The following is a 21,325-nucleotide window of genomic DNA, read 5'->3' as shown; positions in this document are numbered from 1 at the left end:
CTGCCGAAACGAGTGCCGGTAATTTGCCTTTCCTCACTGGAGCAACCCTGTCCAGTTGCCTCACCAAAGCAAGCCTGCAAAGTTTCCTCACCGAGGTTAGCTAACCCGCTGGAGGGAATCAAGAACCGCTGTCTACTGTTCCCGGGCTGAGTCAAGAGCTCGCCACTATCTGCCGGCATCCAAGTTCCAAGTCGAGTCCCGGTCCTGGCAGCTTCCAAGTACCGAGTCGAGTCCTGGTCCTGGCAGCTTCCAAGTTCCGAGTCGAGTCCCGGTCCTGGCAGCTTCCAAGTTCCGAGTCGAGTCCCAGCCCTGGCGGCATCCAAGTACCGAGTTGAGTCCCAGTCCTGGCAGCTTCCAAGTTCTGAGTCGAGTCCCGGTCCTGGCAGCTTCCAAGTTCCGAGTCCCGGCCCTGGCAGCATCCAAGTACCGAGTCGAGTCCCGGCCCTGGCGGCTTCCAAGTTCCGAGTCGAGTCCCGGCCCTGGCGGCTTCCAAGTACCGAGTCGAGTCCCGGCTCTGGCGGCTTCCAAGTTCCGAGTCGAGTCCCGGCCCTGGCGGCTTCCAAGTTCCGAGTCAAGTCCCGGCTCTGGTGGCTTCCAAGTTCCGAATCGAGTCCCGGCCCTGGCGGTCTGTGATTCCTGTCCTACCCCCCTGTCTGAATCCCTTCTCTGCCCCTCTCGCCTCTAGCCCTCATCTGCACTTTGGTCTAGTTCCATCGCTGGAGCTAGGTAGGTACTGTCTGGTGTTCATTCGTGTTGGTCTTGTTTTGTCTTGTCCTCACCTCCGTGGGGGTAAGTCTGGCCGTCTTGCCGTTGCCCCACGGGGGGTCATGTCTTGTCTTGTCTTGTCTCCGCCTCCATGGGGGTAAGTCAGGCCGTCTTGCCACTGTCCCACAGGGGGTTATGTTTTGTCTCGTCTTGTCCTCACCTCCGTGGGGTAAGTCAGGCCGACTTGCCGTTGCCCCGCGAGGGGTCATGAGTCCCGGCCCTATGTCCTGTACCCAAGGAGGGGTCCCGGCTCTCTGTTCTGTGTATGTGTTCATGGTTCCATGCTCTCCCGAGACCGAGGCTCTGTTTTTCCATGTTCCTCCTCTCCCTAGCCCATGCCATGTCCATGCCTGGTTCTGGGGTCCGAGCCCGAGACGAGACCCAGGTACTGGGTCCTTGCCCAGTCCCTGGCTCAGAGTCCATACCGTAGCCTCTTCATTTCGCCCCTAGTTCTGGGATCCTATTCTGAGTCCTAGCCCAGACCCTTGTCCCAGCCTAGTCGTAGTCCTGAGTCCTTGTCCAGTTCGCTATTCTTGCTCCTGCCTTGCTCTCCTGGTTTTGAACAATAAACTAAATTTAATTAACCTCACAAGATGTGTCTTGCATTTGGGTCCACCCTTGCCACCAATGCTCCCATTGTGACAAAGCCTGCTTGCATTTCCCCTATCTATACCCCTCATAATTTTGTATACCTCTATCAAATCTCCTCTCAATCTTCTACATGCTAAAGAATACAGTCCTAACTTATTCGATCTTTCTTTATAACTTAGGTCCTCCAGACACGGCAACATCCTTGTGAATTTCCTCTGCACTCTTTCAACCTTGTTTACATCTTCTTTGTAGGGTAAGTTCAAATGAAAACAAATTCCAGTTGGTTTCTTACCCGAAAAGGAAAGCCTTTGAGATTCACCATTGCCTTCAGTATTTGATGCTTATAGATGCGAAGTCACACTGGGAACCAATTGTGGCACTATGGTAATCATTTGCATATTCTTACAAATGTATATTCTCAGCAATATATCATATTATCAATACACATTGTTCTAATTGCATATCTGACTGTACATGGATGTATACAAAACAATGATGTATACAATCTTAGTGTTTGAGAAATATCCTCCCACATTACCCTTCCTCATGGTTTGTACATAGTGATGGAGACACAATACGAAGATTTTTACTCCCTCATGCTGTGAGATGGATGTAAGAAATAAAATTCTGATTCTAATATGTTTACCATAAATTACCTCCTGTACCCCTATTCCACTTCTATTTGGGAAAATGTCTTTCCAATTGCGAGCTCATCCTTACCAAAATGAGAGATTCTTAACCTGTGACTTTAGGACAAGCAGCATCTCCACCATGACTGGCTTATATAGTCAACACGATCCTGTTTGCACAAACAGCTTTACTTCCTGAGTTTGTCCAATCTGAAAGTTGAGAGTCTAGAATCATAGAGAAGTTTTGCTGCCTCATTGTTTGATAAATTCTTAGCAGAGCAGCAATGTGCTTGCATTAGCAAGTTAACATTTACGTCAGTTTGTTGAACCTTCACTTAAACATTACATGTGGGTCCTGGTTTCTATGATGCACAACCACTAGGCTGAGAAATTTGAAACCGCTTGCTTCAGATGCTCAGCTATCTGGGATAGTCTAATCGTGGGGAATCTTACGATACTTATCTACAGTTAAAATATGATAGAAATGAAAATTTTCAATACCATACACATTTTTCAAGTTCACTCTCAAAATTCTTTTTCATATGACTATTAATAATAAGTAAAAAATAAACAATTGAAACAATCTTCAGAATTAAGAATCAATTATCAGCCTTCTTCACCAATATGTCATGATGTTAAACATCAAGGGTGAATATGGATGGAAAATCAAGATTGTGAATGTATAAATGAAACAAAACAGGCAGTCCGGAGAGAGAAATAGATATATATTTTTGTTGATGAACTTTCACCGCAGCTATTTCAACAGGAAGTTAATTTTCTTCCTCTGCCTGTCCTGCCGAGTAATTTGTAGCATTTTATTCCTTATTTGATATTGTGCTGGAAGTTATCATAGAGAGTTGTGAGACATTTGATAAATACATGCCTAATGACCGTCAACAAAATCTAGAGAGGTAACAGCAGTGGTTGGCCTCAACAGAGGATGTAGAGTGGTTGGTAGTACGGTGCAAGCACAACAACTTGAGTCTCAATGTGGACAAGACTAAAGACATGATTGTGGACTTTTGGAAAGTGCCGGCTCACCGTCGTCACTGCACATAAATGGCCTCCCTGTGGAGAGAGTTAGGAGCAAGAAGTTTCTGGAAGTGTGCATAATAGATGGCGTCACCTGGTCCTTCAACACCACCTCTTTAGCCAAGAAAGCACAGCAGTTCCAACTTTCCCCCCCCCCCCCACCGCCCCACTCTAATCAATTTTTAACGGAGCACTAATAAGAGTGCCCTGACCAGCTGCATCACCATCTGGCAAGGCATCCAACTACAAGGCCCTACAAAGGATTGTAAGAACTGCTGAGAGCATCATTGGGGTTCTCTTCCACCCATTCAAGATATTTATCGGGAGTACTGCAAACACAGTGCCCTTAGTATTGTTAAGGATCACTCCAATCCGTCCCACTATCTCTTTGACCGCCTACTATCAGGCTGGAGGTACCACAACATTAGAACAAGAACAAGGATTGAAAACAGCTTCTTCCCCCAGGCTGTAAGACTACTGAACCCCCTGCCACCAGTCAGGTCTCATCACTTATGAATCCCAGTCACATTACACTGTTTACTTTTTTACTTGTGTCCTAAATGAACCTTATGATATTTCTGGAATGTATTGTACTGTGTTGTGCACCTTAGAGTGGAGGGACTTGTTTCATTTGGTAATATACATGTATACAGTTGAATGACAATAAAATTGAACTTGATTTGACTTGAAAAGCCTCACCCGCTTAACCAGGTAACTTTATGGGACCATTTCCCCAACTGGGTGATCTGGAAGAAGCTGCAATAATGGAAGCCACACAATTCAGAAATTGGAAGGAAAGTGCAAGTGTCAGTTTCTTACGAGGCTGCCATTTTTGAATTATATATTACCATATAACAATATAACCATATAACAATTACAGCACGGAAACAGGCCATCTCGGCCCTTCTAGTCCGTGCCGAACTCTTACTCTCACCTAGTCTCACCGACCTGCACTCAGCCCATAACCCTCCATTCCTTTCCTGTCCATATATCTATCCAATTTAACTTTAAACGACAACGTCAAACCTGCCTCAGCCACTTCTGCTGGAAGCTCGTTCCACACAGCTACCACTCTCTGAGTAAAGAAGTTCTCCCTCATGTTACCCATAAACTTTTGCCCTTTAACTTCTTATTCTTATTGTGTTATTCTTAATTTAATTGTGCCTACCTGGGATCCTGAATCTGATGCAAAATATTGAACTAAATATTACTCATAACTCCTAGGGAGTCATGCCAAATGTAGTGTGAGGAGACAACAGTGAAACTGAAAGTAAAATGGACTGTCCAATCAGAGACAAAACTGGCCTAGTGCAAACGTACTCAGCATATTTTAATCAAAAAGTCTTATGCCATTGAAGATTTTGAATATTGCATTACCAGGGATGTTGGCAAACTTGATGCCAGAAATGCATAAAGAAGTATGAAGCTTGATGAGCAAACTTCAAAGCATTAATAATGACTTGCTGTTAATTATAGGATAAGACCAGGATATGTTGCAGCAGAAATTGAAGAGCCTCAGAGAGGATAACATCCAGACCTTTAGAGTAAATGACAATGCACAAGACTATTATCTCCATGAAGCCAAAGAACAAAGCAGAACAGTTGGATTCATGCAACGATTAATGCAACATAGAGCATCTCCTAATCCCACAACCACAGCGAGCAAAACAGTCAAAGAAAGTAGCTCTGTCAGAAGATTCCCCTCCTCGCCACACACCTCCCTGATTTTGAAATATGTATGTGTTCTTTCAGCATGATTGGATTCCATCCTGGAACACCCCACCAACAACGCCATGGGGATAAATTCGTCAGCAGGACTTCAATGGTTCAATAAGCGGACTTACCACCTCCTTCTCAGGAGCAAATGCAGTGAAGGAATAAATACTGGCCTTACAGCAAAGCCCACATCATAAAAGTAAATAAAGAAACAAAAAATGAATACAATTAATATCCACACCTATGCAGTAGATGACCATTATCTGCACCAGGTAAAAGAATGAAACAAAGAATGCAAAGAAGATCAAAGAACACAAGGCAGAGTGAAGTCAATCCCAAATATCGTCAAAGCAATGGTTAAGATGGAATCATCAAGCGGTAAGAAAGAACTGACACACAAATTCTTCTGCCCCTTACTGTTCGGAACAAGTGACACACGTGGGAGAACGGATGAAAGAAAATGCAGAATACAAATAGACACTATACAGTGAAGTGAGTTTCAATAAACTCACAGAAATGGTGTGCACAGAGACAAGCCTGTCACATTATAACACAGAAAAAGATACTCCTATTACAGGTCAGGTAGCAACTCCGGTACAAAATAGCAAGCTGATCGCATTTGCAGCGAGAGCACCAACATCAGCAGAAATGAGATTTGCAAACGGCATAACAGCAGCATTGGCAGTCTGACAATTAGTAGGCACATTTCTGTGGAGCAAATCTCTCATATTTCCTTACGATGTAGAAGAAAATCACTCAGCCCATCAAGTCTTGGATCAATATTGTCTGTCCTAATATGCCAGTTAGGAGGGAGGAAACTGGAATACGCTGGAACACACATCATCAGAGATCCTCACCACCCAGGCCACGCTCTTTTCCTCTTTTCCCACCGCTGAAATCATGTAGCAGACACAAGAGCCTCAGCACTTGCACCATCAGGTTCAAGAACAGTTACTACCCTTCAACCATCAGGCTCTTGAACAAAGGGGATAACTACACTCACCTGCTCAATTATTGATATGCTCCCACAGCCATTATCTCATTTTAAGGACTCTTTGTCTTGTTATTTCATGTTCTCGCTGTTTATTGCTATTTATTTATATCTGCTTTTGCGCAATTTGTTGTCTTCTGCACTCTGCTTGATCTTTCATTGAACCTGTTATAGCGACCATGCTAAAGAGTTGCTGAGTATGCCTGCAGGAAAATGAATCCCGGGGCTGTATGTGGTGACATACATGTACCCTGATAATAAAATTTACTTTGACTTTGACTTTGGTCAATGAAAGAATGAAAAATTTCCATTCAGGCGGTAATGGAGCTCAGGATTAAACCTGTGTCAGTGCAGCCCTAAGGCCGGCTGCAATTCTAACTACTGTACCACCCAAAATCTACAAGAACAACCAATGTAGATGCCAGCAAGATATGCAGAGATCACACTCGAGGCTTCACTTTGCTCTCAGATACAAATGAGGGAGAGAAATGTTGCTAGCAGAAGCAATATCTCGACTGCTGCACAAGAGGGGAAATTAGATCTGACAAATTCACGACTGAATAAATGTGACACCTATGAAGTTAAGTAAGATCCAAGAAAATCTGCATGTGATTTCTTAACAACCGTTTCAGGGATGACCTGTAAAGGTGATACAAAGCCAGAAACGAGATGCTATTGGTCAAACAGGGACAGTAATTCACTACAGGTTAACGTCATGCTAGCTAGGTAGGAATCATCATACCCAAAGCAAGGTGCAAGAAGGAACACTTCAGAAGATGTACAAAAGCCATATGGGTTTGGAGAATGACAGCAACTGCATACTGGCTTGCTATCTGCACAGATGTACGTACAAAATGGTGTTATGATGCACAATATACCAGAAGTACAGAAATGGAATGGAAAAAGAAGAGATAATGACCCCAGCATATGGCCAAGATCACAGCATGCCATAGGGCTGTTTGTTCAAATATAATCCAGAACAACCTCTCATTGTTGTAGATTAGTACCTCATTTCCATTCTTCAGAAAGGCAAGAAACTTAAGAGCTACAACAATAAACCATATAAGAGTAAAGGTATTCAAACATTGTGACCTATGCTCACATTATCTAAGAGGACATCATTCTATGGAGAGATATCTTCAAGTAGTCAAAAAAATCCTAATCCATCACAGTGAGACAAAGAAAGAGCTAGAACTTGCCTTGCTGTCAGCCCAAGCCACACCTCTTAAGCAGACATCCCACCCTGTAAAAACTCATTTCAGGGAGGTAGCACCCCCCCCCCCCGTCGACCTCCAAGGGTGTATGTAATACTGTAGCGGCGTGCTACACACAGCGCTAGAATAACCACACGGAGTCGGTGAGTTAGAGTTGCGATGAAAGGGATTTATTCAAACTTCGTGGCCTGCTTTAAAGCCTTCCCGTTCCTGCCCTCCCTGGGGCGGGATTGCTGTGGGGAATGCATATTGCCAGACCCTTTCCGCGCACGGGATTTTCCCCCTGCTGGTGAAGATGGCCTGGCGCCCTTTTTGGGGCCGGCCCTCTGCCTGTGCGCGCTGTTGTGAGCCAGTTCGTGTGTGCCAGAAAGTGGGTCGCCACATAACCCCCCCCCCCAGAACCGGCGGTACCTCCCCCAATGTCCACAGTCTGGATCGGCCTCTGTTTGGGAGGTCTGCCCCTGCGCCGCGGTGCCTGAGCCCGGACCGGCTGCGCCAAGTCCACATGGGCCGGTTTGAGTCGGTCCACCGTGAAAACCTCCTCTCTCCCCCCAATGTCCAGCACGAACGTGGACCCGTTGTTCCTGATCACTTTAAACGGCCCCTCGTAGGGCCGCTGTAGCGGTGCCCAGTGTCCGCCCCGTCGTACAAAAAGAAACTTACAGTTCTGCAGGTCTTTGGGTACGCAGGTCGGGCTCTGTCCGTGCTGTGAAGTGGGTATGGGGGCCAGGTTACCGAGCCTCTCCCGTAGTCTGTCCAGGACTGCTGTGGGTTCTTCCTCTTGCCCCCTTGGGGCTGGTATGAACTCTCCTGGGACGACCAGGGGTGCGCCGTTCACCAACTCGGCCGACAAGGTGTGCAGATCCTCTTTGGGTGCCGTGCGGATTCCGAGCAGGACCCAGGGAAGTTCCTCCACCCAGTTAGGCCCCTCCAGGCCGGCCATGAGAGCCGACTTCAGGTGACGGTGGAAACGCTCCACTAGTCAGTTCGACTGTGGGTGGTAGGCAGTTGTGTGGTGTAGCTGTGATCCTAAAAGGTTGGCCATAGCTGACCACAGGCTGGAGGTGAACTGGGCGCCCCTGTCGGAGGTAATGTGGGCCGGTACCCCGAAGCGGGCTACCCAGGTTGTGATCAGTGCTCGGGTGCAGGATTCGGAGGTGGTGTCGGTGAGCGGGACTGCCTCTGGCCATCTGGTGAACCGGTCTATCATAATTAGGAGGTACCGCGCTCCTCACGACACTGGCAGGGGCCCCACGATATCCACATGAATGTGGTCGAACCTCTGGCGGGTGGGTTCGAACTGCTGCGGCGGAGCCTTGGTGTGCCGGTGCACCTTGGCCGTTTGGCACTGCATGCACGTTTTGGCCCATTCACTGACCTGTTTATGCAGCCCATGCCACATGGACCTGTTGGCGACCAGTCGGACGGTTGTCCTGATGGAGGAGTGCGCTAAGTTGTGAATGGACTCGAAAACCCGCCGGCACCAGGCTGCTGGGACGACGGGGCGGGGTTGGCCAGTAGCTACATCACATAGTAGAGTCCTCGCACCTGGGCCTACGGGGAGGTCTTGGAGCTGCAAACCGGAGACCGCAGTCCTGTAACTGGGGATCTCAGCGTCTGCCTGCTGTGCCTCTGCCAGCGCTGCATAGTCCACCCCCTGGGACAGGGCCTGTATGGTAGGTCTGGATAGTGCGTCCGCCACGATGTTGTCCTTTCCAGAGACATGCCGGATGTCCGTCGTGTACTCGGAGATGTAGGACAGATGCCGCTGCTGGCGGGACGACCAGGGGTCGGACACCTTCGTGAACGCAAAGGTAAGTGGTTTGTGGTCGTGAACGCGGTGAAGGGCCTACCTTCTAAGAAGTACCTGAAATGCCGGATTGCCAGGTATAGTGCCAATAGCTCCCGGTCGAAAGCACTGTATTTGAGTTCGGGTGGCCGTAGGTGTTTGCTGAGGAACGCCAGGGGTTGCCAGCGACCCTCAATGAGTTGTTCCAGCACTCCACCGACTGCAGTGTTGGATGCGTCCACCGTGAGGGCAGTAGGAACGTCCATTCTGGGGTGCACTAGCATCGCAGTGTTTGCCAAGGCTTCTTTGGTTTTAACGAAAGCGGCTGCGGCCTCTTCATCCCAGGTAATGTCCTTGCCCTTACCCGACATCAGAGTGAACAGGGGGCGCATGGTTCAGGCTGCTGAGGGGAGGAAACAGTGGTAGAAATTCACCATACCCACGAATTCCTGCAAGCCTTTGATTGTGTTGGGTCGGGGGAAGTGGCAGACCGCGTCTACCTTGGCGGGCAGCAGGGTTGCCCCGTCTTTAGTAATCCTGTTGCTCAGGAAGTCGATGGTGTCAAGTCCAAACTGGCATTTGGCCGGGTTGATTGTAAGGCCGAATTTGCTCAGGTGGGAGTAGAGCTGGCGGAGGTGGGACAGATGCTCTTGACGACTACTACTGGCTATGAGGATGTCATCCAAATAGATGAATGCAAAGTCCAGGTCGCGTCCCACCGCGTCCATTAGCCACTGGAACGTCTGTGCGGCATTCTTTAGACCAAACGGCATTCGGAGGAATTTGAAAAGTCCAAACGGGGTGATGAGTGCTGTTTTGGGGATGTCGTCTGGATGTACCGGGATTTGATGGTATCCCCGGATGAGGTCTACCTTGGAAAAGATCCTTGCGCCATGTAGGTTTGCTGCGAAGTCTTGAATGTGTGGCACAGGGTAGCGGTCTGGCGTTGTAGCCTCGTTCAGTCTGCAGTAGTCACCGCGTGGTCTCCAGCCCGGGGGAGGCCCATGGGCTGTCGGACCGTCATATGATCCCCAATTCCTCCATCTTCTTGAACTCCTCCTTCACCAGTCGGAGCTTGTCCAGGGGAAGCCTTTGAGCACAGGCGTGGAGGGGTGGTCCCTGGGTCGGGATGTGGTGCTGTACTCCATGTCTGGGCATGGCTGCCGTGAACTGCGGTGTCAGTACTGATGGGAAATCCGCCAGGACCCTGGTGAATTCATCGTCGGATAGCGTGATGGATTCCAGGTGTGGGGCTGGCAACTTTGCTTCACCCAGGGAGAACGTTTGAAAAGTCTTGGCGTGGACTAATCGCTTCCCTTGCAGGTCGACCAGCAGGCTGTGGGCTCACAGAAAATCCGCCCCCAGGAGTAGTTGGGCCACGGCGGCCAGTGTGAAGTCCCACGTGAACCTGCTGGAGCTGAACTGTAGCCGCACCGTGCGGGTGCCGTAGGTTCGTATTGTGCTGCCATTTGCGGCCCTCAGGGTGGGTCCGGGTTGTCTGTTGCGGGTGTTGTAACTCGTTGGAGGTAAGACGCTGATCTCCGCTCCGGTGTCGAGCAAAAATCGGCGTCCCGACTGCTTGTCCCAGACGTACAGGAGGCTGTCCTGATGGCCAGCAGCTGTAGCCATCAGCGGCGGCTGGCCCTGGCATTTCCCGGGAATTTGCAGGGTGGTCTACAGCGGCGGGCCTCTGTGCCCCACCGCTGGTGGTAGAAACACCATTGTTCATTGGGCTCCTCACTCCCGTCGCCGGGTTTTGTAGGCTCTGCTGCTGGGCCTGGTCTGGTCTGTCGTTGGGCACGCGGTTTGGTGATCTGTGCGACGGACGCCCCCCTCTCCTTCTTGGCATTCCACAGCACATCTGCCTGGGCTGCCACCTCCCAGGGAATTGCTGAAATCTGTGTCGGACAGCAGCAGGCATGTGTCTTCAAGCAGTTCCTCTAGGAACGCCTGCTCAAACATGAGGCAGGGTTTGTGTCCTTCAGCCAGGGCCAGCATTTCGTTCATTAATGCCAACGGCGGCCTGTCTCCCAAACCATCCAGATGCATTACGCGGTGTGCTCGTTCACGCCGTGACAGTTGAATGCTGTGTATTTGCTGTTCTCCGGGGGCGACTGTATAAACTCCTCAACTTGTGCAGCTGTCTCCTGGTCGAAGGAGCTCAGCACGTAGTAGTAATGAGTGGACTCCGAGGTTATCTGCCGAATGTGGAATTGTGCTTCTGCCTGTTCAAACCACAGATGGGGTCTCAGCGGCCAAAAGCTTGGCAGTTGTAACGAAACTGCGTGAACAGATGCGGCGTCAGTCATCTCTGGCCCAAATATCGTTTGGGCCGTCGGGGTCACCAAATGTAGCGGTGTGCTACACACAGCACTAGAATAACCACACGGAGTCGGTGAGTTGGAGTTGTGATAAAGAGATTTATTCAAACATCGCGGCCTGCTTTAAAGCCTTCCCGTTCCCGCCCTCCCTGGGGCGGGACTGCTGTGGGGAATGCATATTCCCAGACCCTTTCCGCGCGCGGGATTTTCCCCCTGCTGGTGAAGATGGCCTGGCGCCCTTTTTGGGGCCGGCCCTCTGCCTGCGTGCGCTGTTGTGAGCCGGTTCGTGTGTGCTAGAAAGTGGGTCGCCACAATACTTTGTTTAGTGATTTTGTCTAATCTTTAGAACAAGTTGGGTATATGCAGCAAATGTAACATTAAAATATGTACTTATATTATCATGTTTATTCTATTACAACTTTAAGCAAGTCTACAGGGAGTTTGGCCTCATCATGTAGGACATCAATAGCGTAGCTCCTTGGCAGCTAGCCAGCTGGGTTAAATCAGGGTCCCCAACCTTTTTTGCACCGTGGACCGGTTTAATACTGACAATATTCTTGTGGACCGGCCGACGGGGGGAGGGGGGGGTGTTAAATGGTGCCGGAATATAGGTGATAACTATAAGTCACTTGTAAGTGGCTAATACACTCAATTTTGTTTCTAAAGGGGTTTATCTAATGAATTTAATATTAAACGCACAGCGCATATTTTCCTCGTATGAACATATAAAATCATTGCAACACACCAATATCGCTGAATCAGTGGGAGTCCTGGGCTTGTTTTCCTGCAACAACACGGTCCTATCGAGGGGTGGTGGGAGACAGCAATACTCGAAGGGGGTTTCTTATGTCCAGTCTATTCCGCAGTTTAGTTTTCGTTGCATTCTTTGCAGAAAACTCCGCTTTGCAGAAATATGTTGGAAATGGAAGCAACATTTTCAGTGCTTTCGTGGCTATCTCAGGATATTCAGCCTTGACTTTGATCCAGAATGCCGGCAGAGATGTTATGTCAAATATACTTTTCAGCCCACCATCATTTGCAAGCTGGAGGAGTTGATCTTTTTCCCGCGCTGACATGGATGATTCACTGGGGACATTCACAAATGGGTCACGGACCCGTTCCTTTGCACGTCTTGGGTCACTGATGACCTCGCGTCTGTTAAAATTCAATAGTGCGTGACGGAATGAGGAAAGGTGCAGCTGACTCATATAGTTTCATATTGCCAAATCATATCGTTTCCTCGTGGCCCGGTGGTTGGGAACCACTCTTAGCATGAAGAGAGACCAATCAGGATGCTCGCTCTCCCTCTCCCTCTCAAAAAAATCTATTTCTGGGATATTGTATATAATTTCCGGGCGTCAAGGAGCCACTATCAATATGCGGGAGACTCCCAGAACTTCCGGGAGAGGTGGGATGTCTGTCTCAAGACCGACATAGAATCATCAGCCAAGCTACTGAATTACAGAAGTTCAAAGTAAACACCAATTATAATACATTCTCCTTAAGACCGAGAAGAAATAAGCAAATGATTGACCGATACACACGTAAGAAGAAGCTAACTGACCAACAACCGTGTTAAATCATTATTGGACTGTGAAGACGATCAGCAGCACATGTTTAAAGTCCATTTATGGAAATATGGATCAGGCTAATGTTACTGATAAAGTCAATATGCAAGGATCATGCATCATCAAGATTACAATTGATCAACAGATGAGAAAGAATGAAACTAATCTTCAACCTGGACCTGAGGTGATGGAGGAGCAAGTATCAGTAATAATCAAAAAGCAAAGACACCCTGGACCTTAAGCTAAAACAGATAATGCAGACACCCCACTTCTCCCGGAAGGTCCGGGAGTCTCCCGCATATTAATAGTGGCTCCCTGATGCCCGCAAATTATATACAATATCACGGAAATCAATTTTTTGAGAGTGAGCAAGCGAGAGCAGGAGAGAGAAAGCGAGCAAGAGAACGAGAGAGAAAGCGAGCGAGAGCGCGCCATGGCAGAGTGTTTCAAAAAAAGAAAATATAAAACGTACGTCACCCCAGACTACACTAAAGTGTATCCCTGCCTAATGGGGGTCAGAAATAATGAGTGTTGCTCGCTGCACTGTTTGCAACAGTGACTTTTCTATTGCCCATGGTGGGTTAAGACTGTAAAAGACATGTTGAGGTGAGTTTAACAGGTGTCATTCGTTCATTAGCATAGCTAACGTTATTTAAACTAGCTGGCCAGCTGCTAAGGAGCTACTCTATTGCAGACATCCCACCTCTTCCGGAAGTCTCCCGCAAATTGATGGTGCTACCTCCCTGAAATGAGTTTTTACAGGGTGGGATGTCTGGATAATGCTTGAAATGCTTAGAGGATCAGACAACATCTGTGAAGAGAGAAACAGACCTGAATTTAATTGTTTCTTCTCCAACTGGTCTTGGGTACTTCCACCATTTTCCATGGTTTTTATCTTCCACAGTAACACCAGGAACATCAGCAGCTTTGCAACGCCGTTAAACGTTACTTCAGCAGCAGCAGGAATAGCTGAAATCAGATCAGCAAAACTATGCACCAACTCAGCACAGGAAGAAATAGCATCCAACTAAAAAAAAACTAGAGATATAATACGTATTTAACTTCCTAAGCAATAGCGAGAAATTTTGTGGCAGGAATGAACAAGGATATTTTTCATCAATATAAAACTCAATGTTTTATAAGAATAAATAAAGAACAATATCGTTAAGTGCAAGTATGCTGTTTTGTACTTGTACCACATTACTGTCTATGGCAGTATATTCTGTATGAAGAAAATACATTGATTCACTTACTAGAGTACATGGCATGAATCTGCAAGGATAAGCACATCGTTGAGCCAACCATTCTGTCAACACCTACTCTGAACTGCTGCTCACTGGATGTTTTTTTTTGCTTTTTGCTCCATTCTTTGTCAACTCTAGTCTGGAGACTGGTGTGCATGAAAATCCCAGGAGATCAGCAATTTCTAAGATACTCAAAGCACCTTGTCTGGTTCAAACAGTCATTCCACTGTCAGAAGCTAGACAGGTAGCTGTCCAGGATTATTCTGGGAATCACTGTGGTGCTTGGGAGAGTGTCAGTTCTTTTCCAGTCCTATTCATTTGAATATATCTGGAAGACATCAATTTACCAATTTGTGGTTTTTTTTTGGGGGGGGTGGAATTATAGAGTATTTTTCACTTTCTCTGTGGTTTTTTTCTACGATCCTTCACAGAGTACTTTGGGCAGGAAGCTGGCTATCCAACATTGTTATTTGAAAGATTCCAATTTTCCTGAGTTGGGCTGGGGACACCTCTGGTATAGTATGGTGTCAGAAAACCAGCTGCTTTGCTTCCTTGAAATTTCAGGCCTATTTTTAATATCTGAATCAGAGTGTTCAATAATTGGTTATAAATCTTCTCTGCAGCTGTAGCCTCCAATGAGGTACAGGCTGTGACGCTGATTTAAATGCATAGTTGCGTAACCAATATAGCTTATAGGAAAGTACTCACCTCAACAACTCAACCACTTAACATGAGATCCAGGGCAGAAGCTAATACATTTTAAACACATCAGAAAGCACTTTAATCTAGAATAGAGCACTATCCTAGTCAGAGTTATCAACCTATCATTATTACCCCTCACAGTTTCAGTTACCATCACCTTCCCACTGTTTCTATTTACTTTGAGTCTGGTGTGTTCTATAAGCACTGAAGTACTGTCATTAGCAGTGTTACAGCAGCATTGTGAGAAGCGTCTGAAGTAGGCTGTTATCAGTAAACTCACACCACAGGCATAAAATCTGTTGAGTTTGGAGTGCCTTTGTAGACCTGGGTAGTTGTGAAACAAATTTACAATATATGTGCACTGTTTAACTATTAGCTGACAGACTCCCCACCACAGTAAACATCCTCTCCATATCCACTCTGCCGAAGCCTTTCAACCTATCGAATGTTGAAAGGCCTCGATAGAGTGGATGTGGAGAGGGTGTTTCCTGCAGTGGGGGAAGTCTAAGACCAGAGGACACAGCCTCAGAATAGAGGGATGCCCATTTAGAACAGAGATGAGGAAGAATTTCTTTAGCCAGAGAGTGGTGACTCTGTGGAATTCATTGCCACAGGCAGCTGTGGAGGCCAAGTCTTGGGGTATACTTAAGGCAGAGGTTGATAGATTATTGATTAGTCAGGGATTTAGGCAGGGATATGGGGAGAAGGCAGGAGACTGGGGCTGAAAGGAAAATGAATCAGCTATGAGGAAATGGCGAAGCAGACTCGATGGGCCAAATGGCCTAATTCTGCTCGGATATCCTATACCCCGGACTGCCTCTGCCAGAACAGGTTCTAACAGCTGTCTCTTAACAATGGCAACAGGCGTCCAGGTGTTTGGCAGACTTAGCTCTTCCTTCTACTTGTTAAAATTCCTTATGACCAAAGGTAGTAAGGAAACTAGCCTCTAATTTTAACAGCAGTTCACATTGTTGGAAAGTGTTCCTTTACCAGTAACAGCAGCAGTATCTCAGTTTATTCTCTGTGGACTGGTAACTCAGGAGGAATTTGGAGGAAATTACGTCTTATGTCTGCTTCTCACATCAGTATAAACTTATTTACTGACAACGTGGCTGCAAAAATCTGACCTACTGAAAGAGCAGTGCCACAACATGGGGGAGTTATGTCAAAGTTAGAGTGGTTTTGTAAGATTGTGCATCACAGCAAAAAGGACAATGAGTGAAAGTCCTTGGATAAACCAGTGGGAAGATATTGAAGTGAAAATGCCATGTAGGACCAGTATTACATATGATATACAGGTTGGAAACACACCATTCAGCCCATCAAGGCTATGACAGCATTTATGCTCACTGCTTTTCCTCATCTAAATCTACAGCATAACCCTCTGTTCTGCTCTTCCTCACATTCCCCATCTATACTATTTGCTTCTACCACTCTCTCTGGCAATGAGTTCCACATTCTCACCCTTTCGGATTCTGATTATGCTCTTCATTACACATTTAAACATTCAGTCAGCTTCCACTCTGACTACTACTACTACGTCGACTCAGGCCTAGGGGGCCGGCGTCGGGCACGATGACGGACTCTCCACTTCTCCCTCTCCCTCATCAGTGTGTTCAGTTCATCTACATTCCACTCTGATGGTCCCTCATAATATTTAAAGACCCTTAATAAGTCACACCTCAACCCTCTATCCTCAAGAAAGAATGTTTATGCTATCCTGATATTTATCTCCTGTCCCTTCTGGTGTCCGTTCCTTGCACTATCTCTTAAGCTTCTTATCCTTCTTGTAACATGGTGACTTGTACTGCATGCAGTTCTGTAAATATAGCGTATCAGGATTCATTCCAGTTCAGCTCAACTGCCTTACTTTTCAATTCTATCCCTCTAGATATAAACCTAGAGTTTGGTTTGCTTTCATTACAGTCTTGCCAATCTTTGGTGAACTTGTTGTCTAAGTTCCCTTTGTTCCTCCACCCTTTCTGAACCCATCTTCCAAATAATAAATGACCTCTCTAGCCTTTTTGATTAAAATATACTACCTTGCATTTAAAAATGCAGACACGAGGAAATCTGCAGATGCTGGAAATTCAAGCAACGCACACAAAAAATGCTGGTGAACACAGCAGGCCAGGCAGCATCTATAGGAAGAGGTACAGTCGACACTTTGGGCCGGGACCAGTCCTGACGAAGGGTCTCGGCCCAAAACGTCGACTGTACCTGTTCCTATAGATGCTGCCTGGCCTGCTGCGTTCACCAGCATTTTTTGTGTGTGTTGCTACCTTGCATTTAGCTGTGTTGCACTACATTTACCAATTTACACTCAGAGGCCACTTTATTAGGTACACTTGTACACCAGCTTGTTAATGCAAATATCTATTCAGTCAATCATGTGGCGTCAACTCAATGCATAAAAGCATGCAGGCATAGTCAAGAGGTTCAGTGTGTTGTTCAGACCAAACATCAGAAAGGGGAAGAAATAAGATCTAAGTGAATGATTGTTGGCATCAGATGGGGTGCTAGAGTAACACAGAAACTGCAGATCTCCTGAGATTTTCACGCACAACAGTGTCGAGAGTTTACAGGGAATGGTGCGAGGAACAAAAAAAAACAGTGAGCAGTAGTTCTGTGGGCAAAAAATGCCTTTTTAATGAGAGAGGTCAGAGGAGAATGGTGAGACTGGTTAAAGCTGACAGGAAGGCAACAGTAACTCAAATCATTACAACAGTGGTGTGTAGAAAAGCATCTCTGAACACACAAAACCTCGAAACTTGAATCAGATGGGCTAGAGCAACAGAAGAACACAAACATACACTCAGTGAGCACGTGATTAGGTACAGGAGCTACCTAATACACAGGCCCATGAGTGTATATTCTGCATTCTGCTTTTGCTTTCCTTGGTTACTACCTTGATGTACTTATGAATGGCATAATTCGTCTAAACAGCGCGTCAACGAAGCTTTTTAGTATATTTCGGTACATGCAACAATAATATACCAATAACTAATTAACAAAAGTAATTTTTGTCAGCCCAAGAAATTTGGGCCTGAGGAGCTTTGAATTCACATGCCTACTTCTTTTACCTGAACTTTGACCTGTGCTGCCATGTACTAGACACGGACCACAGAAATCTACAGCATAGAGAAGGCCTCTCCATCCATTGTGTCCATGCTAGTTCAAAGAGCTGTTTGGACTAATCGCACGTTCCAATTCCAAGCATGTACAGCTGTAGGGAATGCCCATCAAAGGCTCATCTCGCTGCCTTTTAGGTGATTTAAGGGCTTCAACTGTGACTGCCTTTTCAGGCTGTGAATCCAAGAATTCCACCAACCACTGAATACAAAATTTTGCCTTCATTCCCATGAAACCTGTTGCTCATTTACCTGAGTCCACATGCTTTTGTTACAACCTCTTTACTGAGCGAAAAAGAAACTTCCTATTCAACCTTGGAACTTAGAAACTGTTCACTGCAGAGTCTGTATAACCACAATGATTAACTGGGCTCATCAATAATGGCAGTGTAACAGAGCCCCTTTTTCTTGAGCATGCAAATGGCATTTTCCAGCAAGAACCACGAAGTTCCTGAAGAAAAGTTCAGATAAGAAAGGTCAATCAGTTGATCCCCTACAGAAATCTAATCCTTAACGTTACTCAATCTGTCTACAGACACCTAAAATATGCTATATTTCTAGAGGCAACAGTACCAATATGCAGTATCATAAGACGTACGAGCAGAATTAGGCCATTAGGCCCATCAAGCCTGCCGTATCATTCGATCATGGTTGATTTACTTTCCCTCGCAACGCGATTCAACTGACTTCTCCGCATAACGGTGATGGCCCTGCTAATCAAGAACTTAACAATTCCACAGATTTACCACCCCCTGGCTAAAGAAATTTCTCTTCACCTCTGTTCTAAAGGCCGTCTATCTATGCCTTCTGGTCCTAGACTCTCCCACTATTGGAACCGTCCTCTCCATGTCTACTCTGTCTTGGCCTTTCAATATTTGGTAGAGTTCAATGAGATACCCTCTCATCCCTCCAAACTCTGGTGATTACAGACCCAGAGCTATTATTCCAGGGATCATTGTCACAAACCTCTTCTGGACCCTCTCCAATGCCAGAACATCCGGGCCCAAATCAGCTCTCATTCTCTGAAGGTGGTCTGACGAATTCTTTAGAAAGCCTCAGTATTACATCCTAGCTTTTACAGAACATTGAACAGCACAGCAAAGGAACAGGCCATTTGGCTCACAATTTTGTGACAAACCAATTAAATTAGAAATCAAGTGGCTCACTAAATTAATCTGTCCTGCCTACATAATGTCCATATCATTCCATTTTCCTCACACCCATGTCCCAATCTAAATGTCTCTTAAAAGTCCCCAGTGTATCTGCCTCTATCACCACCCAGGCAGTACCTTTCAGGCACTTACCACTCCCCGTGTAAAAAATGTGCCCCTCACATCTCCTTTAAAATTACCCCCTCTCATCTTAGATGCACGTCCTCATGGTATTAGACATTTCAACCCTGGGAAAAAAGATACTGGCTGTCTACTCTGATAATCTTATAAGCCTCTGTCAGGTCTTGCCTTGGTGTCTGCCGCTCAAAAGAAAACAACCCAAGTTTGTCCTGGTTATAGCACATACCTTCATCCTGGTCAACCACTTCTGTACCCTCTCCAAAGCCTCGATATCCTTCTGATAATGGGGCAACCAAGGCTGCATGCAATAGTAAACATGAGAAAATCTGCAGATGCTGGAAATATATGCAATGCTCCAAATGCAGCCTAACTAGAGTTTTACAAAGCTGCAACATAATTTTTGAACTCAATGCCTCGACCAATAAAGGCAAGCATGCCATGTGCCTTTTAACCTGTGTAGCCACTTTCAGGGAACTATGAATTATGAACTTAGAACTTAGATCCAACTGTGTTCAGTTCAGGCCACCTCACTACAGGAAGGATGTGGAAACCATAGAAAGGGTGCAGAGGAGATTTACAAGGATGTTGCCTGGATTGGGGAGCATGCCTTATGAGAATAGGTTGAGTGAACTCAGCCTTTTTTCCTTGGAGTGATGGAGGATGAGACGTGACCTAATAGAGGTGTATAAGATGATGAGAGGCATTGATCATGTGGATAGTCAGAGGCTTTTCCCCAGGGCTGAAATGGCTAGCACAAGAGGGCATAGTTTTAAGGTGCTTGGAAGTAGGTACAGAGGAGATGTCAGGGGTAAGTTTTTTTTACACAGAGAGTGGTGAGTGCGTGGAATGGGCTGCCAGCGACGGTGGTGGAGGTGGAAACGATAGGGTCTTTTAAGAGACTCCAGGGTGGCTACATGGAGCTTAGAAAAATAGAGGTCTATGGGTAAAGCCTAGATAGTTCTAAGGTAGGGACATGTTCAGCACAGCTTTGTGGGCTGAAGGGCCTGTATTACGCTGTATGTTTTCTATGTTTCTATGTTTTTATCCCTCTGCTATTCAGTACTATCAAGGGTTTTTTCCCTTAACAGTGTATTCTTTCTTTCTGCCTGAGCTTATATGCTAGTTCTCTTGAAATGAATGTTCCTTACTACCAACTCAACCTGCAAGTTTACCTTCAGGGAATGTTGTACCAGGACTCCCAATTTCTGATTTCATCTTCCTTACTTTTCTGTCTCCAAAACTGGCAGCCTTCATGTTCCTGCTTATCACTTTCCAGTAGGTTCATCCTCCTCTCCCCCCATCCCCCCCCCCACCAACCTGGTTCCATCTACTTTTGTTTTTGCCTGCCTCCGTCTAACACCCATTGGCTCTGTCTCCCAACTCCACCTTTCACCCTCACCCTCCCCTACCTGGCCCCACCTGCCGTCATCCTTCACCCACCCTCAGTCCATCCACCAATCAGTTCTGACCCCTGTCACACCACTGCCTCTCTCCTCTCTGTACTGGCTATCTCCGCTATCCATTCTTTGCCCTTATGCAGGATTTCAAGACATTTCCAGTGATATTAAAGCTGATTATGATTTTTCAATCCAAAATATCAGCAATTCCTTCCCCCCCACCCCACAAATGCTCCTTGACTCAATGAGTTCCTTTAACATTTCGTTTGTTAACACTGACAGACAGATCTTTATGGGCAGGAATGTTATAGAAAAAAAACTGTAATAAAAATTCATACAATTTATATCATATAATATATAATACTGAATTTGAAAAGGACACATTAATGTTAACTATTACAAAACACCGGCTATAAAAGGCTACAAGAACTGAATGCAATTTTGGCCTGTCCATTCAATGAAGCATGGGAAAACTATGGGGGTGATAGAGCATGCGTTACGAGGGGATAAGAACTAATAATTATGATTAAAACCTTTCATTCAGCAAAAAATTAGCTATTTGTTAGAACAGAGACAGATAATACGAATCCAACGGAATATTTTTCAGTTTTGAAAGGATATGAGAGTGCAATTATTGAAATATTATTACCACTGGCAGGAGTTCTAATATAACAAACATAAATTTAGGATCAATATTTAAAATGCAGAAGATGAGATGAGAAGGCTTTTTTTTTCCGGAACAGACTTACTGAAACGTGGGGAAGTAATGACTGTTGAAGCTGAGTCAAGTACACTGGAGTCAGCACTTCCACAACAGGTTTAATTGCCTCCTTCTGCGCTCAAATCCCTAACAGCAATCAGATAACAGTAATTGAACTACAGTATTAATGGAGCTAACATCACATTTCCCCTGCCACCATGATATCTGGAAGACTGAAGTGTC

General features: G+C 46.1%; 1 protein-coding gene across 3 annotated transcripts in view; it reads right to left on the bottom strand.

Annotated features, from left to right (window-relative positions):
* The window catches only part of xkr6b (XK, Kell blood group complex subunit-related family, member 6b), a 485,147-nt gene that overhangs the window by 207,674 nt on the left and 256,148 nt on the right, over positions 1–21,325 (bottom strand). Inside the window, exon 7 of one of the 3 annotated variants that reach the window (XM_072251433.1) lies at positions 7,398–7,428. The exons of the other annotated variants lie outside the window; for them this stretch is intronic. Coding sequence (XP_072107534.1) covers positions 7,398–7,428 — 31 coding nt within the window. The remainder of the gene's footprint in view (positions 1–7,397; positions 7,429–21,325) is intronic. 3 annotated transcript variants of the gene reach the window in all.

The sequence above is a fragment of the Mobula birostris genome, chromosome 2, assembly GCF_030028105.1.
Source record: "Mobula birostris isolate sMobBir1 chromosome 2, sMobBir1.hap1, whole genome shotgun sequence".
Taxonomy (NCBI): Eukaryota; Metazoa; Chordata; class Chondrichthyes; order Myliobatiformes; family Myliobatidae; genus Mobula; species Mobula birostris.
The sequence above is the reverse complement of the archived record's forward strand: the minus strand, read 5'-3'. Positions and strand labels throughout refer to the sequence as shown.